Source organism: Branchiostoma lanceolatum, chromosome 16, assembly GCF_035083965.1.
Source record: "Branchiostoma lanceolatum isolate klBraLanc5 chromosome 16, klBraLanc5.hap2, whole genome shotgun sequence".
NCBI lineage: Eukaryota > Metazoa > Chordata > Leptocardii > Amphioxiformes > Branchiostomatidae > Branchiostoma > Branchiostoma lanceolatum.
The window spans coordinates 7,934,971-7,955,774 of record NC_089737.1 but is presented as its reverse complement, the minus strand read 5'-3'; the positions used below and the strand labels follow the sequence as shown (position 1 = coordinate 7,955,774).

The window sequence follows — 20,804 nt, the reverse complement described above, 5'->3', positions numbered from 1 at the left end:
ATTATGCCACACTAGTTTATTTTCCTTGGTTTTCAGTCATTCTAACAGTCATTTTGAAATAGACTATTAGCAAGATGTAAAAACAGATTTAGAGTATTCAGGAAGTAAAATATTATGTGTCTGTCAACTTCCTCATAAAAGTGTGTGAACCAACTTGAAGGTAACATCTACTATCATAAATTCCACTAGGGTACATAATTCCGCCACCCTGAAAAATAGATCTCCAACCCAACGTCTCCAGTATAATGCATGCGCACCCCATTAATATCTTAACTGTGCATTCCAGAGGGGTACTGCAGTAGAGATCTCTCAAACCCACTGTTTTTCAAAGTGGCGTATTTACGTAAACCGGCAGATTAATGTTAATGAAGGTTAAAGACTCTCGCCTTTTTCTTGTTGATATTCCGATGTTGTGTCTTATATGTATACAGTTATGTATTATTAAATTCAAGAACCAGCCAATCAATTTGTTGCTGCCTAATGTGATCATTCTTAGTAGCCACTGTCATTGATGCCCTAGATCTAACTGACACCTCTCCCTTTTGTACAGGATTTGTAGTCTGTAAAATTACAAATGATGTGCTTAGTTACGGTAAAGGAACACGTATAGCCAGAGGGGAATTTGGCGAAGACCAAAATGTTATCAAGGGTGTGGTTACATATGGGCATATTGTTTCAAGACACAAGTATTTTGTCAAGGCTGACTTAATGTTTAATACATTGTATATATTTTTTTAAGATTCATCTATTTTGATGAATTGATAAGCATAGACTATTAGCGTTACTTTATTTTCTGAAGACATTTGTATAGTATTCTATGTTTCATTGTGGAGGTCTCAAATAGATTGACAAACTTCTATAGTTATGAAACCTTTCTTTAGTCAGCAAATTAAGTACCGTATGAGATTTTGTTTTTACAGAACATAAAATTAACATCATCAATAAAATGTACAATTAACTAGTTGATAATTTTTTTCCAAAGGATAAAGAAAGAAAACCTGACCAATTTTCTTTTAATTTTATGCAAAAGCATAATGATCTCAAACAATCAACCAAAAATTGATTACATTCCGCCCCTTGTAAAACTTTAGCACTCGTTGGATGTGTAATTATACTGCTACCCTTACGACTAATTTGAAGCTGTGGTATTATTATTGATGTCTCATCTGGTTGGCTTGACAGAGAGTGATGTTGTAAAGGCCTAGGATGTACATGTACATTATGAGTACTGTATCTAATGCTAGTAATAGCGGCTGTTATATTGATTGCAACAGTGACAAAGATAGACTACATTTAGTTTTACATGTATGCCAGTACAAATTTAATTTGTTTCAAATTACTTGTATTTGCTTGGGCACATTCGTCGTAGATTGTCGTACAATTTTTATGTAGTAGGATTTTCAAGCAGGTTGCGAAAAGAATCAGCTGCCGACAAGGATCTAAGACAGCCTTTTCTGTGACAAGACAGCTGAATCTTGTACAACACATGCACAACCATCACAAGAGTGTCCACAGTTTTATTCTTAAAATTAAAACTTATAACTTGATAGAATCACAAGACCTTTCGGTCTGGAGGCTATGTCTGTTTCTCCTTACATTGGTACCGAATATCGTCCTGTTTTTGATGTAATTTATTGATGGCAATTTTGTGTCTACACACCATTCTGAAGAAAGTAGATACAGTTAACTTGTAACATCCAACCTTTAGTTCAACTAGTAACTCTGTATCGTTTCCCCATATGGTACTGATAAAAATATAATCTTTTTAACTTGATATGATGATAGCAAATTATTTCAATCTGAATATTATATCAAATTTAGGAAAAAATAAACAGAATAAAAATTAATCATATGATAACTCTATTCTCTTAAGAGTTGGCTACCTCCAACATCCATAAATTGATATGAAATCTTGATATCTTTGAGTTATGCATTAACAGAAATCTTATTTCCATCTCAATATTACATACTGTACATCAAAATCTTGGAAAACCAAACAAAATAAAATACATGAAGTGATTGTCTTTCTTATCGCAGGAGTAGGTTGTTTCCTAGAAGCACAAATTGCAGATATGTAATCTTATCATTTAGTTAATATACTGGTAGAAATCTTGCTTTTCCCCCAGAAATAACCTAATATATTGAATCATGTAGGAAAGCATATTTCAATCCAAACATCACATCATATTCTGGAAAAAACATAAACAGATTAACCCATATGATAACTTCATTATCTCAAGAGTTGACTGTCTACCACATCCACAAATTGATTTGTAATCATATTTTTCAGTTAATGCATTAACAGGAATCTTATTTCCTTCCCAATATCTAATTCTGTACAGCAAGATCTGGAAAAAATAAACAAAATAAACTAGTACATAAAGTGAATAACATTCTTATCAGAGGAAAAGGTTGTTTCCCGGTAGCACAAATTACAGATATGTAATCTTATCATTGAGTTAATGTACTGATAGAAATCTTGTTTTTCCTCCCAGAGGGACCCATGTCTACATGCACTCTGTAATCGTTAGGCGGCAATCTGTTATCCATGTGGACAGGAATTTGAAATGACTCCAGCACGAAGTAATGATTGATGTGGAAAGAAATTAGTTGAAGGGTTGACTGTATTTCATCTTGTTCTTGCTCTCCCCTTCTCTCTCCCTCTCTCTCTCTCTCTCTCTCTCTCTCTCTCTCTCTCCCTCTCCCTCTCTCTCTCTCTCTCTCTCTCTCTCTCTCTCTCTCTCTCTCTCTCTCTCTCTCTCTCTCTCTCTCTCTCTCTCTCTCTCTCTCTCTCTCTCTCTGTGTACAGTCCAATGTTGAGTCCCTCTTTGAAAACGGAGGTATTGTTTTCGGTACATGAGTTTTTTTGTCTGGATGTGTGTCTTCTCAAAAACTAGATATTTCACAGAAGATATTTTGGTGTCAAGTACTATATTATAACGTTTAACATAATTGCTTTTATTCAGGATAAGATGGTTTTTCTTTGCAGCAAGCTGATAAAATTTTTCACCTTGAAGAGTTGAAAACAGTGTTAACTTTGTGTTTAAAAGTTATCATTTTGAAACACTGTTTCACAAGAAAACTTGCTGATCTGTTTTTAATCATAATTTTTAAAATAATATCCAGTGTAGCATTTCAAATCAATAATACTGTTATAATTAGTTGCAGTGCTGTCAAGATCTAGATCGATGAAAGTTTTGTTTCGAGGGAACGTGAAACTCATTTCATCAAAGCCTCAAGTTAGGCATGTGAAAGCCGACCTTATAACCTTTATTGACTACCACCACATGCTCTACCGCTAAAACCTATACATCCAGCTGTGATAATTAGTTAGAGCATGGTGGAAGGCTCAAAGAATTTTTTGTCACGCTCTAAAATCTAAAAGAGAATGACCTTGCATTGACTTTCCTGGGGTGCCCGCTGACAGGTCAGGGTCAAAGGTCAGTTATCGGCATCGTTATTTTCTCCCCTTGGCCCTCCCCTAAGTTAATGGTGTCATTACACCTTTGCCCCTCATTATCTTTGACCTTTAATAAGATAATGCATTTTATTATGTTTTTTTATCTTTGAACCTATTTTACAGACTTTTACATTAAACAAGGGTCAGTTAAGTTGGATTAGGCTGGACATGATTTATTCAACGGATGGTTTTGAATGCAGTCTGCTATTTGAGATGATGACTTGTAAATCATATGATTAGATAAGCGTAATGATACATTATAAAAGTAATGAATATACCGCTGTATAAGGAATGCCTTATATTCTATCACCAAAGCAATACATATTTTAGATCAGCAGTTTTTATATGACACAAGATCTTAATATTGCCATAATAGTAATTAGTAGATGGGTATCAACAGTATTGAAACAAAGAAAAGTAACAGTCACTGTGATAAGAATAGCATTTGGATTCACTATTCCTATACAGTATGACTATATTACAGGCACATTAGGATTCAGCCATGCATTACCTTCAGAAAGGCATCATAATATTTACCATAGTAAAAGCCAAAGACCATCTAATTTCTAGGAGCTGTCACATAAAATAAGAGGGTTAGCTGAGTTATTATCCTTTCTCTTATCACCATGGTTATCCCCAATATCGAACACCTGGTTCCCATTGGGCGGAACATTGATCCGTTATGCGACGTCTTTAGCAGGGTTAACGACATTTGCTCTGGTCTGCACCCGATAAGTCCGAATCCCTTTCTGAAATTTACATACCAGTCCTGTTTATCGAACCGGTCTTAGATTATCAAAATCGTAGGGTGGTCAAAAATCATTAAATGTCAGAGCACAGGGAGGAGGAGTATAATTTGTAGTCCTGGCGCGCAGTTTGATTGATTTGATCAGTGCGGTGCCTGTGTGCGTACCCATTGATCGCTACCAATCCCCCGGAGCACCGACTGGTAACTGACACCCCCGGTTGTAGTCTCGGTCGTTGTTCTCAACTTGGCGTGAGCTGGCGTACATTTCGCGTCCTTTTTGACCTTACCGTTGATGGGCAACACTGGTCGGTGTAACTTTCCCTAATGCTTTGACTACTGGAGCTCATCTTGCAGTGTGTATCGTGTTCGATTTGGGATAAGCTTCGTCACAGCGAGCATCGAGGAGGCCAATTCCAAAGGATTCACCACATTGCACCCAACTGGTGCGATACAGGATGGTGCCAACTCGCTGAGCACCGTCACTCCGTTGGGAGCTCTTCGTAACAGTCGATTGGAAAAAGCCACCTTTCATGATGGAATTTTACAGGATTTAGCAATTAGGAATGGATATTTCTGCTGGATGTATTGAGCTTTGTTCGACCTACTCAATTCCTATGGATGAATTTGCAACTTTGATAGCTACAAGGGGTTGCTGATGTACATGTTTTTTGGCTTGTAGTTTGAAAAGGAACTTTTATCAAGATGTTGTCCTTGCAACTGTATGTCGATGTGGTTGATGAACAACAAAAACATCAGACAATTTATGAGGATGCTTTGGAAGAGCAGACCGAGACTGAAGGTAGGAAAGAAACTATTTTGTGTGTGAAGGGATGGATAGCATTTTGAATGTAAATCTTTTGACATATCAGTCTGCTGGGTACTTTAAGCTTAAAAACGTCATTTTTGATTATGGGTTTATAAGCTGGGTTTGTCGGGGGGCCACGCTCCCCTTGGGAGCATGCAGACCTGGGTGAGTGAGTTTGTAAGCACCAGTCTCAAATTTTATCAAAATTGTCATTTCTCTCTGTGTGGTATTAAGTATAGTGTCAAACCTCAGTCTACTAGTAACTCAAGGAACTTATGGAAAATGGTCACTGTATAGACAGGTGGTCACTGTAGACATGATTTTTAATGCTGGGGTGAATAATCTAAGGGTGAATAATCTAAGGGACCACAGGAAAGGTCAGATAGTCATGCAGAAGTGGTCACCAGAACAAATTTGACCATGCATCTAAGAACCTGTACCAAGAAAAATCAATTTTAGCCTAGGGCTTCTCCTTGGTGCTGAATCCCAGGTGTTGTAAAATTGACTGCTGGCCAATGATGTCCCACTTTTAAGGTGATATTTACCCTGAGATTTAAGCACACGTTATCAGAATTTATTAGATTTTATTATTTCCATCATAATATTAAGTTCAATGCACTTTCCGATACTTGGGTAGACTTGCACAGAGAAAAATCAATCCATTATTGGGTTTCTCCTTAGTGCTGAATCCTGGGTGTCGTTGAAATTTACTGACTAGAAATGATGTCCCATTTTTGTGGTGTAGAATTCTTCATTTTTTACCATAATTTTTTTTACATACTTCTCTTAACTCTGGAGCTTAAACACAGTTTACTTGAAGTTTTGAAGTTGATGATTTGAATGCAGTATGTGTTCGCCTTTCATACTAAAATGCATGCTAAACTTACATGAGAAAAATCAATTCATTGCAAGGTTTTGTTCTTAGTGCTTAATCCTTGGGGTTATAAGAATTGATTGAAGACCAGTGTTGTTGCACTTTTATGGCAGAATAGTCTGTTTCTAGCATGTTGACTTCTTTTACTCACTGCTGTTTACTGTAATTTTTCTGTAATTTTTGAAGATCATGTCTTTGATGATGTAATGTTGAAAACTACTACAGTAAAACCTGTACTAGAGACCTCTGCATAAGGACCTGACTTGGCCATTGTAACTACATTTGTTATCTAAGATATTTTCCCCATTGAAACAAGCATTAAGAATCCTCAGTAGTCACTTGTCTACTGTGACCATAATCTTTGATAATATAAAGTTAAATGGAATGTTATGTCTTTAGATATGACAACTCTCATAATGCAAACATAGGTAGATACACAAAATATTGGTTTGATGCTATATCCCATGATTATTTCTACTTGATTGTAACATGAGATTATGGATATTACAAATGTAAAATTTATTCTCTATTTCCATTTTGTAGTTGACCGTATCAAAAACTGTACTTTCTGTTGCTACAAGAGAGCCTCTTCTATGTTTGTTTTTTGCCATCATGTATGATAATGAGTAAGTCAAAATACATCTCACTGTTTCACCCCTTTTATCACTATAATTTTCCTTGTTGAAACATAATTGTCCTATATATTTCAATGTTTTTGCTCTATTGCCCTTTTAAAGATGATTGTGGGATTTCCCTAACTGTCAGTTTCGGACCCTTGATGAATGTTAATGCTGTTAATGGTTGCAATTGACCTATTTAGCCGCGATTTTAACTGCACTGGAATTATGAAAAATGGGAGATAAACATGTTACTTTGAGAAACGCCTCCTAGAATAACCATTTCTCTCACCTTGGTCCATACTTAATTTGATTTGTTGTTTCACTGATCTTTTTCTCGAAACTATTAAACTTTAATATTTCAACTTAAATTCAAAGGCAAAAAGGATATAAAAGAAAACAATGTCCATGTTTCTTGGTCCCCTTTCCTTTCTTGTATAATGAGTTTGAGAGGTGGATACAGAAACAATTTAGGCCTAAAAAATTTAATGTTGCGGTTCTGAACATGGTTCTGAACAAATAGGTAAGGATTTTCTCTTTAAAAAAATTCAGCCAACAATTTAACACGATATAACTGAAATGTATCAGGGCACTGGTATTTTCAACATTATATTTTGATAAAACATACTATTATGCAGGGTATTGACATAAAGGGGGCCAAGGTTTGCTGGATCTGTTTATTCTAATCACTATCACAACAGAAATGAGGAGAACATGTTTGAAAATGATTCTGAAACGTTTTCATAACTCAGATGTTAGAAAATCTTATGTCCTTTGACAGCTTTTGGCCCCAAAAAGGCAATAGGGTTGACAGGTTTTGGCTAGGGTCGGCAAGTTTTGGCTAGGGTCGACCGGGTAACCAGAAACGGAAAGTTTTTTCCACCGCCTTTGTAACTTTTCTAAGCAAATCCATAAATCTGCCTGGTCCAATCCTATCTTGTTTCCCTCCTACACACCCTCCTACGCATTTCCTTAAGGCCACTCCGATATATCTTTTGGATCATCTTCTAAGGAAAACCTTAGGATATGAGGGGAAGGTTTTGACATCGGTACATAAAATACTGTAAATGCAGAAATGTTTGCGGTGGTTTTCGCAGTGAAGTCTTTACCTCGAACTTAAAACCACCGCAAAAAGCTCATCTATTGTGTGACCGTAGCGTACTAACGCAAACTCGAAACCACTGAGAACACTCCATTTTTTCCCTACGCAAAATTAAAATCCAGTGAACATTTCTGCATTTACAGTATCATATTTGTAACATTCAGGTTTCTTTCCTTGCCTCAGGTTTTTATCTTGGTACCTTCCAGTATTCTTGCTTTACCACCAAGAATATAAAGTGATATTACCTAAGATAGTGTGGTGTCTACAACTTTTCTTGACAAAACCCATAACTCTTCCCGATATGATCTCTTTTTGCCCCCCTCCCACACACCCTCCCACACATTTTTTAAAAAGTACAACCAATTCTACCTTCTTGTCTTTCTTGAAGAAAATATTCTGAACTGGAACATATTTGGGTCTGAGGGGAAATTTTATACATTGATAGATGCAAATGCTATCAGTGGATTTTGTCAGATTCAAGATTTCTTCCATTCCTCTGATTCTCAACACCTTACTGCATTCTTGCTAAAAGATGTATGAGCTACAAGAAAATTAATTGCTGTGGCCTAAGATAATGTGGTTTCTGCAACTTTTCATTCCAAAACCCATAATTCTTCCTGATATAATCCCTTTTAGCCCCCCTCCCACACATGTTCTCAAAGAAGAGCTAATTCCTTCTTCTTGTTTCTCTCTTTAAGAAAACATGCTAAACAAGGAAGTCTGCTGGTGTCTGGGAAGAGTTTGTGTAATGATACAAGCAGCTTCTGTTAGTAAAAAGCAAGTTTTCATATGAAACACATTCAAGTTTTCTTCCCAGCCTTGGTGTCTATCTTGACACTTTGCTGCAGTCTTGCTAAAAGCATCTGAGCATCACAAGAATAAATCAACGTGGCCTAAGATAGTGTGGTCTGTGCAACTTTTTATTCCAAAACCAATAATTCTTCCTAATCTGATCATTTCTCGCCCCCCTCCCCCTCCCACACAGCCTCTCATACATAATCTCTATTTATAACCTCCGACCCTCTTTCCCTGGCCCTTTTTTTCCGTGACATCTCTCGGTGCCATAAAACAAGCAAGACCTGACCCTTGTCCATCTCGGGGGTCTAACAAAGGTCGCATAGATTCTCTCTCGCTTTTGATCTTTTACTGTGACTAACGGCATGTCAGGGTGCTCTCACTATGGGCTATTTCTGTACACTCTCACTGGAAGTGTGTCTCAGTGTGTCTCAATTAGATTACATGCTGAATGGCAATTAACATCCATCAGTTTCTGTTGTATTTGCATCACCACCCCCTACAAAGTAAAGAATTGTTTATGGCATGTCTGTCAGTGTGTGTGTGTGTGCGTGCATGTGTGTGTGTGTGTGCCTTTGTGTTTTTTGTGTTTTTGTATGTGTGTGTATGTGTGTGTTTGTGTGTGTGTGTGTGTGCGTGCATTTGTGTGTATGTGTGTTTGTGTTTTCTGTGTGTGTGTGTGTGTGTGTGTGTGTGTATGTGTGTGTGTGTTTACATGCATTCCACAATTCCCAATTTACCCAATGCAGCCTTACCATGCATTCCCAGCGCTGCTATTAGTCATGACTCAGGGGGTGAAGTCTGCCATCTCTAATTGCCTTGTCCATTCCACCCTTGATTGAAGCACTGGTGCGGTTACAAGATTGCAGTCAATTACTTAGCACCTTGATTGATGGACCAATGTTCCAAATGCGTTTCATTGACCACATTGACGAGTTCCTTCCTCATACATGTATGCAATAAATACTGGACGTCGTTAATTATGGGTGCACAAGGTTTTAGTACTCTTGGTACTGAGGGAGTTAGTCCTGATGTTGGGCTATGTCAATCAATTATTTGGTTTTCTGACATTCTTATTTTTTTGGTTTATTTGTCAATTGGACAGAAATTACCCGTACAATGGCAGCCAGTACTGAATTGCTGCAGGGTTTACACTCACATAATACACAACAGATACATATTTGCTCCACACTTGAACTTTGCGGAACTGTCGCAAGGGTCTGGGAGGCTGCCATTCGGCGCCAGCAAGTGATCTCAATACGACCTTCCCCAACTGAAGTCAGGTACTCATTCACACCTGGATGGAGTGAGGAAAGTCGTGTGATGTTGCCTTTCCCAAGGGCACAACATCAAGGCATAGCAGTAGTTTCGAACCCGGGACCTCTCGATTCTGGACGAAAACCCTACCGATTGCGCTACACGATGCACGGATATACCGAGTAATACATGACAATTTAGCAAGCGGTCAAGTGCAAGATAAAAACAAAAACATAGGGCTTGGAGGAAAGATTGACTCTGACTGTAAACTGACTACTCTAAATGCAGAAATGTTTGCAGTGGTTTTATGTTTGCAGTTTTTGTTGTGAACTCTTTACTGCCAACTTAAACCACCACAAAAATCCGTTCCATTGTGTGACTGTAGCACTACCATTGTTTCAAACACGAACTAAACACTCCATTTTTTTCCTACCATGAAATCATCCCCGCAAACATTTCTGCATTGACAGTATCAGAAACTGTGTGCCCAATTACACGACACGGTGGATAACAACATACTTTCTACTCTGTTCCTTGTAGATCTTCTTATTCAGCTACATTTTCCATATCTGAGAAACGAAAGATTAATTTGATCTGGCCTTAGTTGTAAATGTACAAGGTTTTACTGTTCTTGTTAAGGGAGCCGTTGGGCTATTTTTCTTATTGATGATATGGGTAGCAATAAAATTTATACATCATGTTTATTCCATTGTCAAATACATTTTATTGTCGGGACTTCTTCATTAAATAAGACATAGGAGAAAGTTATCGTCAGTTTTTTAATGAAATGAATTGGTGTAGTATGTAGTATTTCACAAATAGAGTCAAACCTGTTTATTGTAATAACTCAAGGGACAGTGGACAGATGGCCAATATAGTAAGTTCTTTACACTTCGGTCAATGGAAAAATAATCTAGGTAAAGGAAAAAGTTATGATGATAGCAATAGAGGCAGTATGTTTTTATCCACTGTGTCTTGTAATTGGGCACAGTTATGGAAGACCGAACCCATTCCTCTCTTTCCACCACTTTGAGCCCCCCGACCAAAGTCAGGTACCCATTTTTACACCTGGGTATAGTGAGGAAGTTGTGTTAAGTGCCTTTCCCAAGGACACATCGTGTAGCCAGGAGTGCCGGGGATCAAGCCCATATCCTCTTGATCTTGTATCTGCTAATCTAGCCACTCAGTTAATTGCAAAAATTGATCTAAAAAAAACACCAAGAAGAGGCCACAGTGGCCAGGTTCTTGTCATTATGCAGAGACTGTCACTTGTATAGGACTTTGATGTGGCGCAATGGTTCGAGTGTTGGACTCAGAACCAATAGGTCCCGGGTTCGATGCTCACCATTCGCCAACGTTCTGCTCTTGAGAAAGGCACTTTACATGCCCATTCCTGGCAGTGGAGTGACGCCTATTGAGCCTTTTCGGCTAATCTGTCAGAAAGTGTGCAAAAAAAACACACTACAGATTTGGTGTGCCAATATGCCAACATCTAGCACATTTGCCCCAAAAACCGTTTAATTTTTTTTGTTGGTCACTTGTACTTTGTATTTGAGCATAGTGACACATTTTAGAGCATTCCCATTTGGCTGAGAATAAAAAAAGGAGGAAACTTTCAGTTTTGATTTCATTAATAATTAGTGTCACAAAATGGTGTCCCATCTGTGCACTACCTTCATTTGCATCATTAGACCAATCAAGATCAAGCACTAATTATGTTCTCAAAGCATGTCTGTTTAGCATTACACAAGACAGATCTAATTTACAGTCACAATCCCAGACCCTGTGTGAAATTTTACATCCTGTCACAAAGGGATAATTGAATTATTTTGCTTTTTTCACGAATATTTTTCATGTCTCTTGAGAAATGGGATGCAAGATGGTGTTTAATGAGGTACATCTTTAGTAGTGATTATAATTTGTCCCAAAGGAGTCACTGTGCAGCTTTCATAAGTCATACCAGTCAGTGTTGCTTTGTGGTGTAATTATAGTGAGACTTGACTGAAAACTGATGCATGCTTGGCTATAGATAAATGTTGTGTTCGAACCCTGTAGTCATTTATTTTAAGGGTGAAAAATACATGTTTGTAAAAAAAGAACTTATTAATACTGTAAGAAGTACTGCTTAAAATAAATGCAGTAAGACCTTTTCCAGTGAAACGTCATTGGAAATTCTAAGAACACTAAAGATTCAGTACTAAGGAGAAAGCCCAGGTGTGCATTGATTTTTCTTGGTACAAGTTTTAAAATGCATGGTAAAACCAGTGTCTTAGTGACCACCTCCGCATAAACACCATCTGTCCATTGTAGTCCTTGTTGCTGGTCCCTTATGTTACTGTGGATTCATTTATTTTTACGGAGACTTACACAGTAGGAGGTTTTTGTGGTGTTTAAAGTTTGTGGTTGAAACTGAATTCTGTAATACATTGGAAGCAGAGGAATTTTCTTGGGGAAATATTACCGTAAAAACAGCAAAAACTAGAAAGGCCGTCATTTGCCCCTGAGCAAATACAGCATGTTTAGCCATACTCCTCTCCATGCAAGAAGTGGGCTGTCCCAAAATAATACTTGGGCAAATCGAAATATTAACTGCATGTAGAAAGGCAACATTTGCGAGAGCATCATACTTCGCCAATCAGGCAATCTCCCTCCCGATGCATAAATTGACTGTTCCAAAATCACCCGTGCAAAAAATTTTCTCTACAAGTTCTGCGAGATCCCAAGAGCTTCTTACTGCAAAGGCTTGCGTGTGTTCCTGCAATATGACCTCAGATGACCTAAATAGAACAGTGTTCTTTGGCCAGTAGCAAATGGAACTCGGGGATCCTTAGATAGAACATGGATTCCTTGGCCAGCAGCAAATAGAACATGGAACGGGGATACCACTTTTGGCCTGTTTTTGGTCTGAAAATGGGCCCAAAAGTCCCCAAAATGAAGCATTTTGAAGTGATGTACACCAGAAATGTGATTGAAGTCCTGTAGAGACATGTTCAAGGCACCCTTGTACCGAATTTCAGGTCACTTGCTTGCAATACCAGGGCACAGGAGCCCAAAATATAAAAATTGTCTAAAAATGCCCCAAAAAAACTCCATAAAAATGATTTTTAGGCCTGTTTCAAAACAATTAAAAAAGGGTCTGGGGGTATTTGCAATCTTTACCTACATGCCAAATTTCAGGCCGTTTGGCCCAAAAATGACGGAGTAGATTCCATTTGAAGATATGGCAGGAGAAGAAGAAGAAGAAGAAGAAGAACGTGAACAAAAACAATATGTTGAGCCATACTAGGTATGGCTAAACATAATAAAAACCACTGCAAACATTTCAAGATTTACAGTATTTTCCTCATTAAGCCAAGCATTAAGAATCTTGTCTATAATGACCAGCTGTCTACTGTGACCGTCCCTGGAGTGGTCAATATAGACAGGTTCCATTGTAATACAGATGACTACAAGGCCCCAAAATTGGTCCATGACATTAGCTGCTAGCCTTGCAGTATGTAATCACCAGTATAGATAACCTGTTGTACTCTTAAGTGGTTGGTGGATCGACCTTGCTGTGTACATGATCTCCTTGCAGAAAGCACGCAATTTCGTTATCAGTTTTGGCGTACGGCCAAATGACCCCCTATGGACCAGTGCTGTAACTAACTCTTACAGTTGTAATCTTGCTAGCTACATGTAATACAGCAGTCTTAACAAGGGTAATACATTTTTCTTGTTATGTTATTGATAAAGGTAATAGAAATTGATTTTTATAAGTATGAGTAAAATGTTAATGACGCTCGGTTGTGTATAAATTGTCATTTTGGGTTACTTTTTGTTCTTAAGTTTCTCTTATTTCCTTGTTTATGTTATTACATGTATGTACAGGCCACGCCTGTTAAGTAGTGTGTTAAGCACTGAGCGCACCTACCCTGTATGGAGAAAACATAAATAAATAAATAAATGAGCAAAAGTTGACTGAGAAAGACTAACTTAAAGATGTTTTTATACTGTACAAATCCTGACTAAAGTGGCTTTCTATTAGTACTCAAAAGGAATTTAGTTTCTTTCTACTTTGTTTTGCCAATTGCTTTTCTTCCTTTTTTTGTGGGCCATGAGATACGGCTATAGCTTCTTCTACATGAATTCTCAAATTCACGTACACATTTATATGAAACATGCCTGGATATGATATAGTGCATCTTATTAACTCAGTAACACAAGCGTTATATTTCCCTCTACCTCTTGCAGTACTCAACTAAATCTTTTTCTGCACCAGTTGGAAAACCCATTTTTCACCACACCAGTACTGTGTGTTAATGGAAGCTCTCATCCCTTGCCTTTCTGCTTGGATAAACACTCTTTAGGCCAAAGATCTTTCTTAAAACTCTCTCTTGACACTGAACTCAATCACGTTTATGCGTCCACTTTCTGCTGGGAGCTTTTAGTCTTGATGGATTTCTAGCTTAAAAAGAACCGGAAGGTTCTAATAGTTTTCTTGTACGCTCCCACACACATTCATGGATAAATGCCTCCTGGACTTGATATATGCTGGCATCAACGGTAAATCATTGCAGACTAAGGCTATAACAAGTTATATTCTTGGTTCTTTGGCATGTGAGGACTTGATATAATCATAAGACAAGACAAGAAGATGAATACAAAGGGATGGGAGGAAAATAAAAGAGGAATGGGAAGAAAATTGGACAAGATAGAAACAGTTTAAGGGATGGCATGAAAATCAGACAAGATAGAAACATAGGGATTGGAGAAATATTTGACAAATTGAAAGTTTGATAAGATGAAAAAGAGGAATGGGAAGAAAATGAGGGTATGTTGGGTTGGAGATCTGTTTAGACGTATCTTTTCAGGGTGCGGAATTACAATGTATGTACCCTAGTGAAATTGTGTTAGTAGATGTTATATATAATATGTTGTTCAATATACCACACTAAGTGCACTGCATAGTACTGGACATGATGCACTATTTGGCTATATGCTGGCGCCACTGTATCGCATCTTTGGCTGCCATAAACCTTCTGGCCTGCATCCAACATTTGAAGCATAACCAGACTTTATCAATGGTCATTCATTCTGATATCGCATAGTTATAACTCAGTTTAAGGGCACTACATTAATGTTATCTTGCATCAAAAAATGAAATGTCAGCTGAAGCAAATATCTGGCAAGATAAAGTACATTAGATATGATCTGAAGGACCAACTGTTACAATGAAAATGAAGTCTGAGAGAAAGTCTGTAACTTGATACACTCTTTTTCAGCAAGGAGGTTTAAATGAGTTTTAGTGAGTGAATGTAGCCTAAAAGTCATGTTTCCTAGGCCTCTTAAGTGTGTATTTCCATGGTGTTTTCATTTTCCTTACCTTACCTTACCTAGTCCCATCCTCATGCCTGAGGGTCGGGGACCATGGTAGCCTCCAGTATCAGCCTCCTCGCCTTTCTTCTGTCTCTGGCTCTGTGGGTACACTCCGTCAGTGGGAGACCCGTCCAGTCACAGATTCCTAGGCCTCTTAAGTGTGTATTTCCATGGTGTCTTCATTTTCCAGTTAATGTTTAACCTTGATATAATGTCCAAGAAGCAAGAAAATTAATTGGTGTGGGAGCAGTAATGAACCTATGATCACAATTTCATATTCGAATCAAACAGCATACTATAAGACAGTATCACTTCCAACCCTGGGTTTCCTAATTCAAAGTAGTGGATTGCCCATCACAAAATACTCTCAAGTCGGATTCCAATTCTCGCGATGCTCTTGTGGGACACTAGAATTGCCCATTTCAAGACACTTTTGAGTCTGAACTGCTGGACATTTAAGGTCACAAACTGCATTGCAGATTATTTTTCTTCTCCTCGACCTTGGTGAAGTACTTGCCATGCCACTTTCACCCAGAAGACCGACACTTGAAATTCAATTGAGCACCAGTTTTCAAACTTGCTGACTGGTGCAGTGTGGATTATGTTGGATATTAAAGTCAGCAGAGCGGAAAATTTGACGTGCAAGTATGGAATCACCAAACTGGAGAAATGCTTGCAACAGGGATTCCATACTAAGCTAGACTGTACAATATAGCATGTTGTATTTATTGCAGATAGCCAATGGTACTAATTTTGTTAATATATTTTGCGTATGGCATTGCCATAAATACAAGGTAAATTTTTACAATCTACTGACTAGTACATATACATGTGACTGTCAGGATAGATAGTGCAATCTTGAAGAATAATTCTGTCATTAGAGACACCAATCAGTCTGTAGATTTAATATGTTTTTTTTTCTATCTGCTTTTTGACAGACAAGGACGATGTGGCACTGCCCTCAAGTCTTTTTATAACTTATATTAACAGCGCGGGCTATATACAGAGAACATAACCCTTTTTTTTTACACCTGGGTGGAGTGAGGAAAGTCGTGTAAAGTGCCTTTCCCAAGGGCACAAGATCGGTGGCGTCAGGGGATTCGAACCCGGGACCGTGGGGCTCTGGATCGAACACGCTGCCGTTAAGCCACACGAACCCAGATATTCCATTGCTAAACAGTCTTGTCAATTTAGATTCATGTCACTTATTAATCAAGCTTAAGGCCACACCAATTTAATTTCTTGGTTAACGGATTTGTTTTTGTAAATTTTAGCACGAGGACATCATGAAAACAGAAGGCTGGGGTGAAAACTTGCACCTGACCCTGTTCACTCCCTTAAACTGTGTGCACCAAAGTACAAACTTTACTCTGAGATTCTGTTTTCATGTTGATTTTCCAATCTAGCATTTTTTTTTTAAATTTCGTTAACCAAGAAATCAAATTGGTGTGGCCTAATGGGTTGACTTGAAATTTAACATTTAGAAATGGGAGACCACCCTAACACATTAAAAGCATCCTAATCGGAGTCTCTGTCAACAGAAACTCCATTCTGAATCTCTACCATTAGAATTGGCATCTTAACCAGATAGTAGTCTCTACCCCGAGACATGTTTGTCCCTATGCAGCTAAGTGATATATGTGTCTGATGTCTGTAAACTTTTAACTCCGTGTCTGCCTACAAGTCTAGACCAGCGTAATGTGACATCCTGGTATCTATCTATATGGGACAGTCTTTGTCAGCAGGGCTAGCTCTTTGTTATCATAAGGCACTTGCCAGTTAGGCAGACCTGGCCGTATGCAATATGCATGTATATTTGTACATATATACTGTAAATGTTGACATTTTTGTGGTGGTTTAATGTTTGCAGTTCTTATGGTAACCCCTTTACTGCAAACCACTGCAAAAATGCTTGTTCTAACTTCTGATCGCCAAACACTCCATTTTCTCCTTTCTGCAAAATTAAAACACCGTAAACTGAAAGGAATTTACAGTAGCTGACCTGACAGATTAAAAGAAGCATTTTGTTTACATTAAACAAAATCTTCACAATTTGAATGGAGATAGACTTCAAAATAGACCAGAATTTGTTCACGTTATACAAAAGCTGACAGAAACTTTGCAAAATGTGACCATGATGAATTGACTATTACATAAATTTCCATACTTAATGAGGGCAAATTGAATTTTGTGATGTCTATGTGGTTGTGGTTGATGAGGTAGGTTTTACCTCTAAACGACCTCCATAATACCACTTCATCCCTGAAACTTCCTGCCTGCATTAACCCTCGGGTTAATCTACTGGAGCTGCATCATTTATCTTCTTGATTTTGTACAAGTCAAGATCGTAAGGCCAAACCAATCTGATTTGTTGGTTCTCATATCTAAAACATAAATAATGCTGACCTGAATGATGAATATGAAAACTACTTAACGAAAGTTTTATTGCAAGTTCATGCCCGTGGGCTAATTGCAAATACATTGTTACAGTAGAAATATAGGGGAAAATCATACTTGTGACAGTGAACTGTGACTGACTTTGAAATCTGTTTTCCTGATTTCCTCCTCTTAGATTTTACTAAAATGTAGGAGAAGCAAATAAATAAATTGTTCTGGCCCCATGTCAGAACTTCCTGTCTGTGTAGAAGTCAATCTATTGGAATAACTTCATTTGTGTCGCGGATGTTTATATATGAGCCAAGCTTTATGTAAGAGCTTTGTGTCTTGGATAGCAAGGCCAAAGTTTTATGGATGAAAGTAGCAACTTTTATGACACTGCAGATTTAGAGGTTTATGTTTCATCTATTTTTTGTGTGTTTCATATATTCCTCTTTCCAAGAACTAATCACAGAGTGAAAATGATTGTCCAAGGGTGTGGTATAAATTACGCTACTTCTGCAGGGTAACATACATTCGTGATTGTTAAAGTCAGGGAAATCAATATAAATCGGCATGTAGCACAAAGATGTGATGGTTTACTGTTTTCCAGATTGCTACATCATTTGACTCTTATCAGAAATCGTTCTGGACAATGGTGGACTATAGCGTTAGATAGAGGCATCCCACAAATGTAACTAGACTGTATATGTTGGAGAAGCATGAATGAATAAATGAATAACGACTAGCTGTAGCTCTACCACCTCTGAACTGTATTTCCTGCCGCTCCACCATGTCTTTTTTATCTGACCCAGTGACTTCCTACCACTCTACTGATAGCTAACAACAAAAACACACCAACCCAAACAAACAAACAAACTAACAAACACACGGACCGAAAACAAAGACTGCAGAGTGAACTAGATTAGAGTGATGTTTAAGCTTTAGTCCTCTCTTGGTAATCATGATCGTTGTCAAGAGAGCCATCAATCTCAGCAGACAAGATCTTACATGGCTGCTATAACTAGATAGCTTAAGATTACTTCAGAGTACATGTGTAGGAGGGGAAGGTCGTTCCGTGTAATATAACTAGCCGACGCTGTGTGCCTGCAAAGCTGATGTGTTATGCAGAAGGGCAGTCATATACCGGTTGACCAGCTCAGATACATATCTCACAGCAAAGCTACTAGACAGTCTTGTCATGTAAAAAAAGGCATGGTACTAAGTGCTACCAGGTTCTCAAGGGGATAACACTCTCGTACATAATAGTGATCTTAGTCCTTGACCCTTACATAGGATTTGATTCACTCAGCACATGCAGAAAATAATCATTTGGGAGTTATGATACAACAGTTACTACATTCTATCACCATTCTATCTTTCATTGAGTATTATTACATGTATAACTTATAATAAGACTGTATTTCATTGGGCTTAATTTTAGCAATTTTGCAAGCATGATAAAATCATGATTGTATTTTATCTATTATGATGAGAAGCATTTTTTTAAAGCTGGGGTTGTATACTGAATAAGTATTTGTATAATTATGATATATTCCTTTTATTATTACGTACATGTAGCAATTTAGAACAGGATTGCCAATTTTACCAAAACGAATTCCATGTGGAATAAACCCAATTACAATATCGAGTTCAAAGACCTTTTGACTGTAGTCAAATTAATTTTCTTAATCATGCTATTTATGGCTGTATTTATTTCCATCCACCTGGACCAGGGCTTGAAATACTGGGTGCATATGCACCTGTGTGCACCCAAAGTTTTAGCTGTGCACCTAATTTTTGACTGGGTGCACCAGTGCACTTAGATATTTGCGAAGGTAACTTATGTAAATGTACTATTAGACTTAATTTTGACATTTTAGTGTCAGCAGAAATAACAAAACCTGTAGTTGAAACTTGACTTGACTGTTTAGAATTTAGAATTTCATATATTTAAGTTCTGCACAGACAGCAAACTTTGTCTTTAGGTTTTTTTTATGTGCTGCACCTAAACAAAATTCTGTGCACCTAAATTTGTAGGTTGTGTGCACCAGTGCACCTAATCTGAAAAATGAATTTCTGGCCCTGTAAACTGTACGTTGTATATTCATGACTCCTCAAACAAAAATTGCTTTGGGGAAAAAAGGTCACAACGACCAATTTCTGTATGACCTCGTTCTAGACCCGCAATAAAGCTGGTAATGAACTAAGCCTGACAGTGTTTCTGAGAGTGCATACTGTTGGAAATACTTCGCCCAGTTTCAAGGACTTATTTGTTTTTCAAAACTTGTGTTCCCGCAGTCCGATTGCTGGAGTAGCTGTTTAGCACCAAGTCTGCATTAGGCCCTGTTAACACTCTGCAATGTCTATGAGAATCATTTTGCATCAAATCTATTCAATATTATTCAAATAGCTATCAATTGGGTTGTGGTCACCAGAGGGATCTCCCCAGAAATATAGAGCACTGGTTGGGGGGGGAGGGTGCCAAGCACAGGATAGCTGTTGAGAGGGGGGTGGTCTGGAGGGGGGCACAAAAGGAGGGCAGCTGTTGCATTTGGACAAATGGAAGTCATTTCCTGCAACTTCAGCTTTGCATCTTGTCTACAATTAAATGAAATCTTGAGTTTAGAGCAAAATTACAGGCTTGGCTGGAGAACTGTGGGAAAAAATACCCTAACTTTGAAATCAACAGGATGGAGCTGGGATTAGAACAGCATGGAGGAGCGCCACTGTTCCGTTCTTCAGGGAGATCCCTGCGGTCACTCACACTTGAGCCCAATTTTGCCCAAATTTTAAGTATTCACACCTATGGGACGCTGCTGGTCAATTCAAATCAATCCACTCCAATCCACACGAGGGTTGGATTGGATCAATGCAAATCGATCCCGAATTGGGCTCTTCCCATTCAGGAAAACTTATTCAGCTCCATTTCAATTGGCCCTTTAGGCAGATTGATTCGCATAGATTTCATCCAGTGTGAACTGGGCATTACATACGTATACAGGGTTAGGCAGTAGGGACATGGTTGTACTGTACAGCGGATCTATAGATGAAGGTTAGACATCTAGTTAATAAGATATGCAAGGTAACAGTTACTAAGATCTTAGTCTGTGACTAAAGGTTCCTTTTTTTAGTGGATGCTACCTTAGGAAACGTCTGACCATTTCCAAAATCTATCCAGTTGCTTGAGTAACTGTTACCTCATATGGCTGATCATTCATCAGTGTGGTGTTTTTTCCCATTTTCCATAGTAACCTTTCAATTTACAATACAAGGCCTTGACATTCTCCCTGCAGCCTTATCCCATAACTACAATACAAATTTTGGTGCCAAAAAGCAGCCAAATGTTAACCTTAGCGGGCTGAAAGTTAAACACAGGCTCTCTCATTGTGTTCAATGCTACATGTATGAC

General features: G+C 38.1%; 1 protein-coding gene across 9 annotated transcripts in view; it reads left to right on the top strand.

Annotated features, from left to right (window-relative positions):
• The window catches only part of LOC136421385 (anoctamin-1-like), a 77,592-nt gene that overhangs the window by 21,634 nt on the left and 35,154 nt on the right, over positions 1-20,804 (top strand). For 3 of the 9 annotated variants that reach the window (XM_066408642.1, XM_066408644.1, XM_066408641.1), the window contains exon 1: positions 4,462-5,007. The exons of 1 other annotated variant lie outside the window; for it this stretch is intronic. In XM_066408642.1, the coding sequence (XP_066264739.1) occupies positions 4,911-5,007 (97 nt within the window). In that variant the 5' untranslated portion in view covers positions 4,462-4,910. Of the gene's footprint in view, positions 1-4,459; positions 5,008-20,804 lie in introns of those variants that run through there. 5 more of the 9 variants (XM_066408650.1, XM_066408651.1, XM_066408646.1 and 2 more) reach the window with 3 other exon arrangements.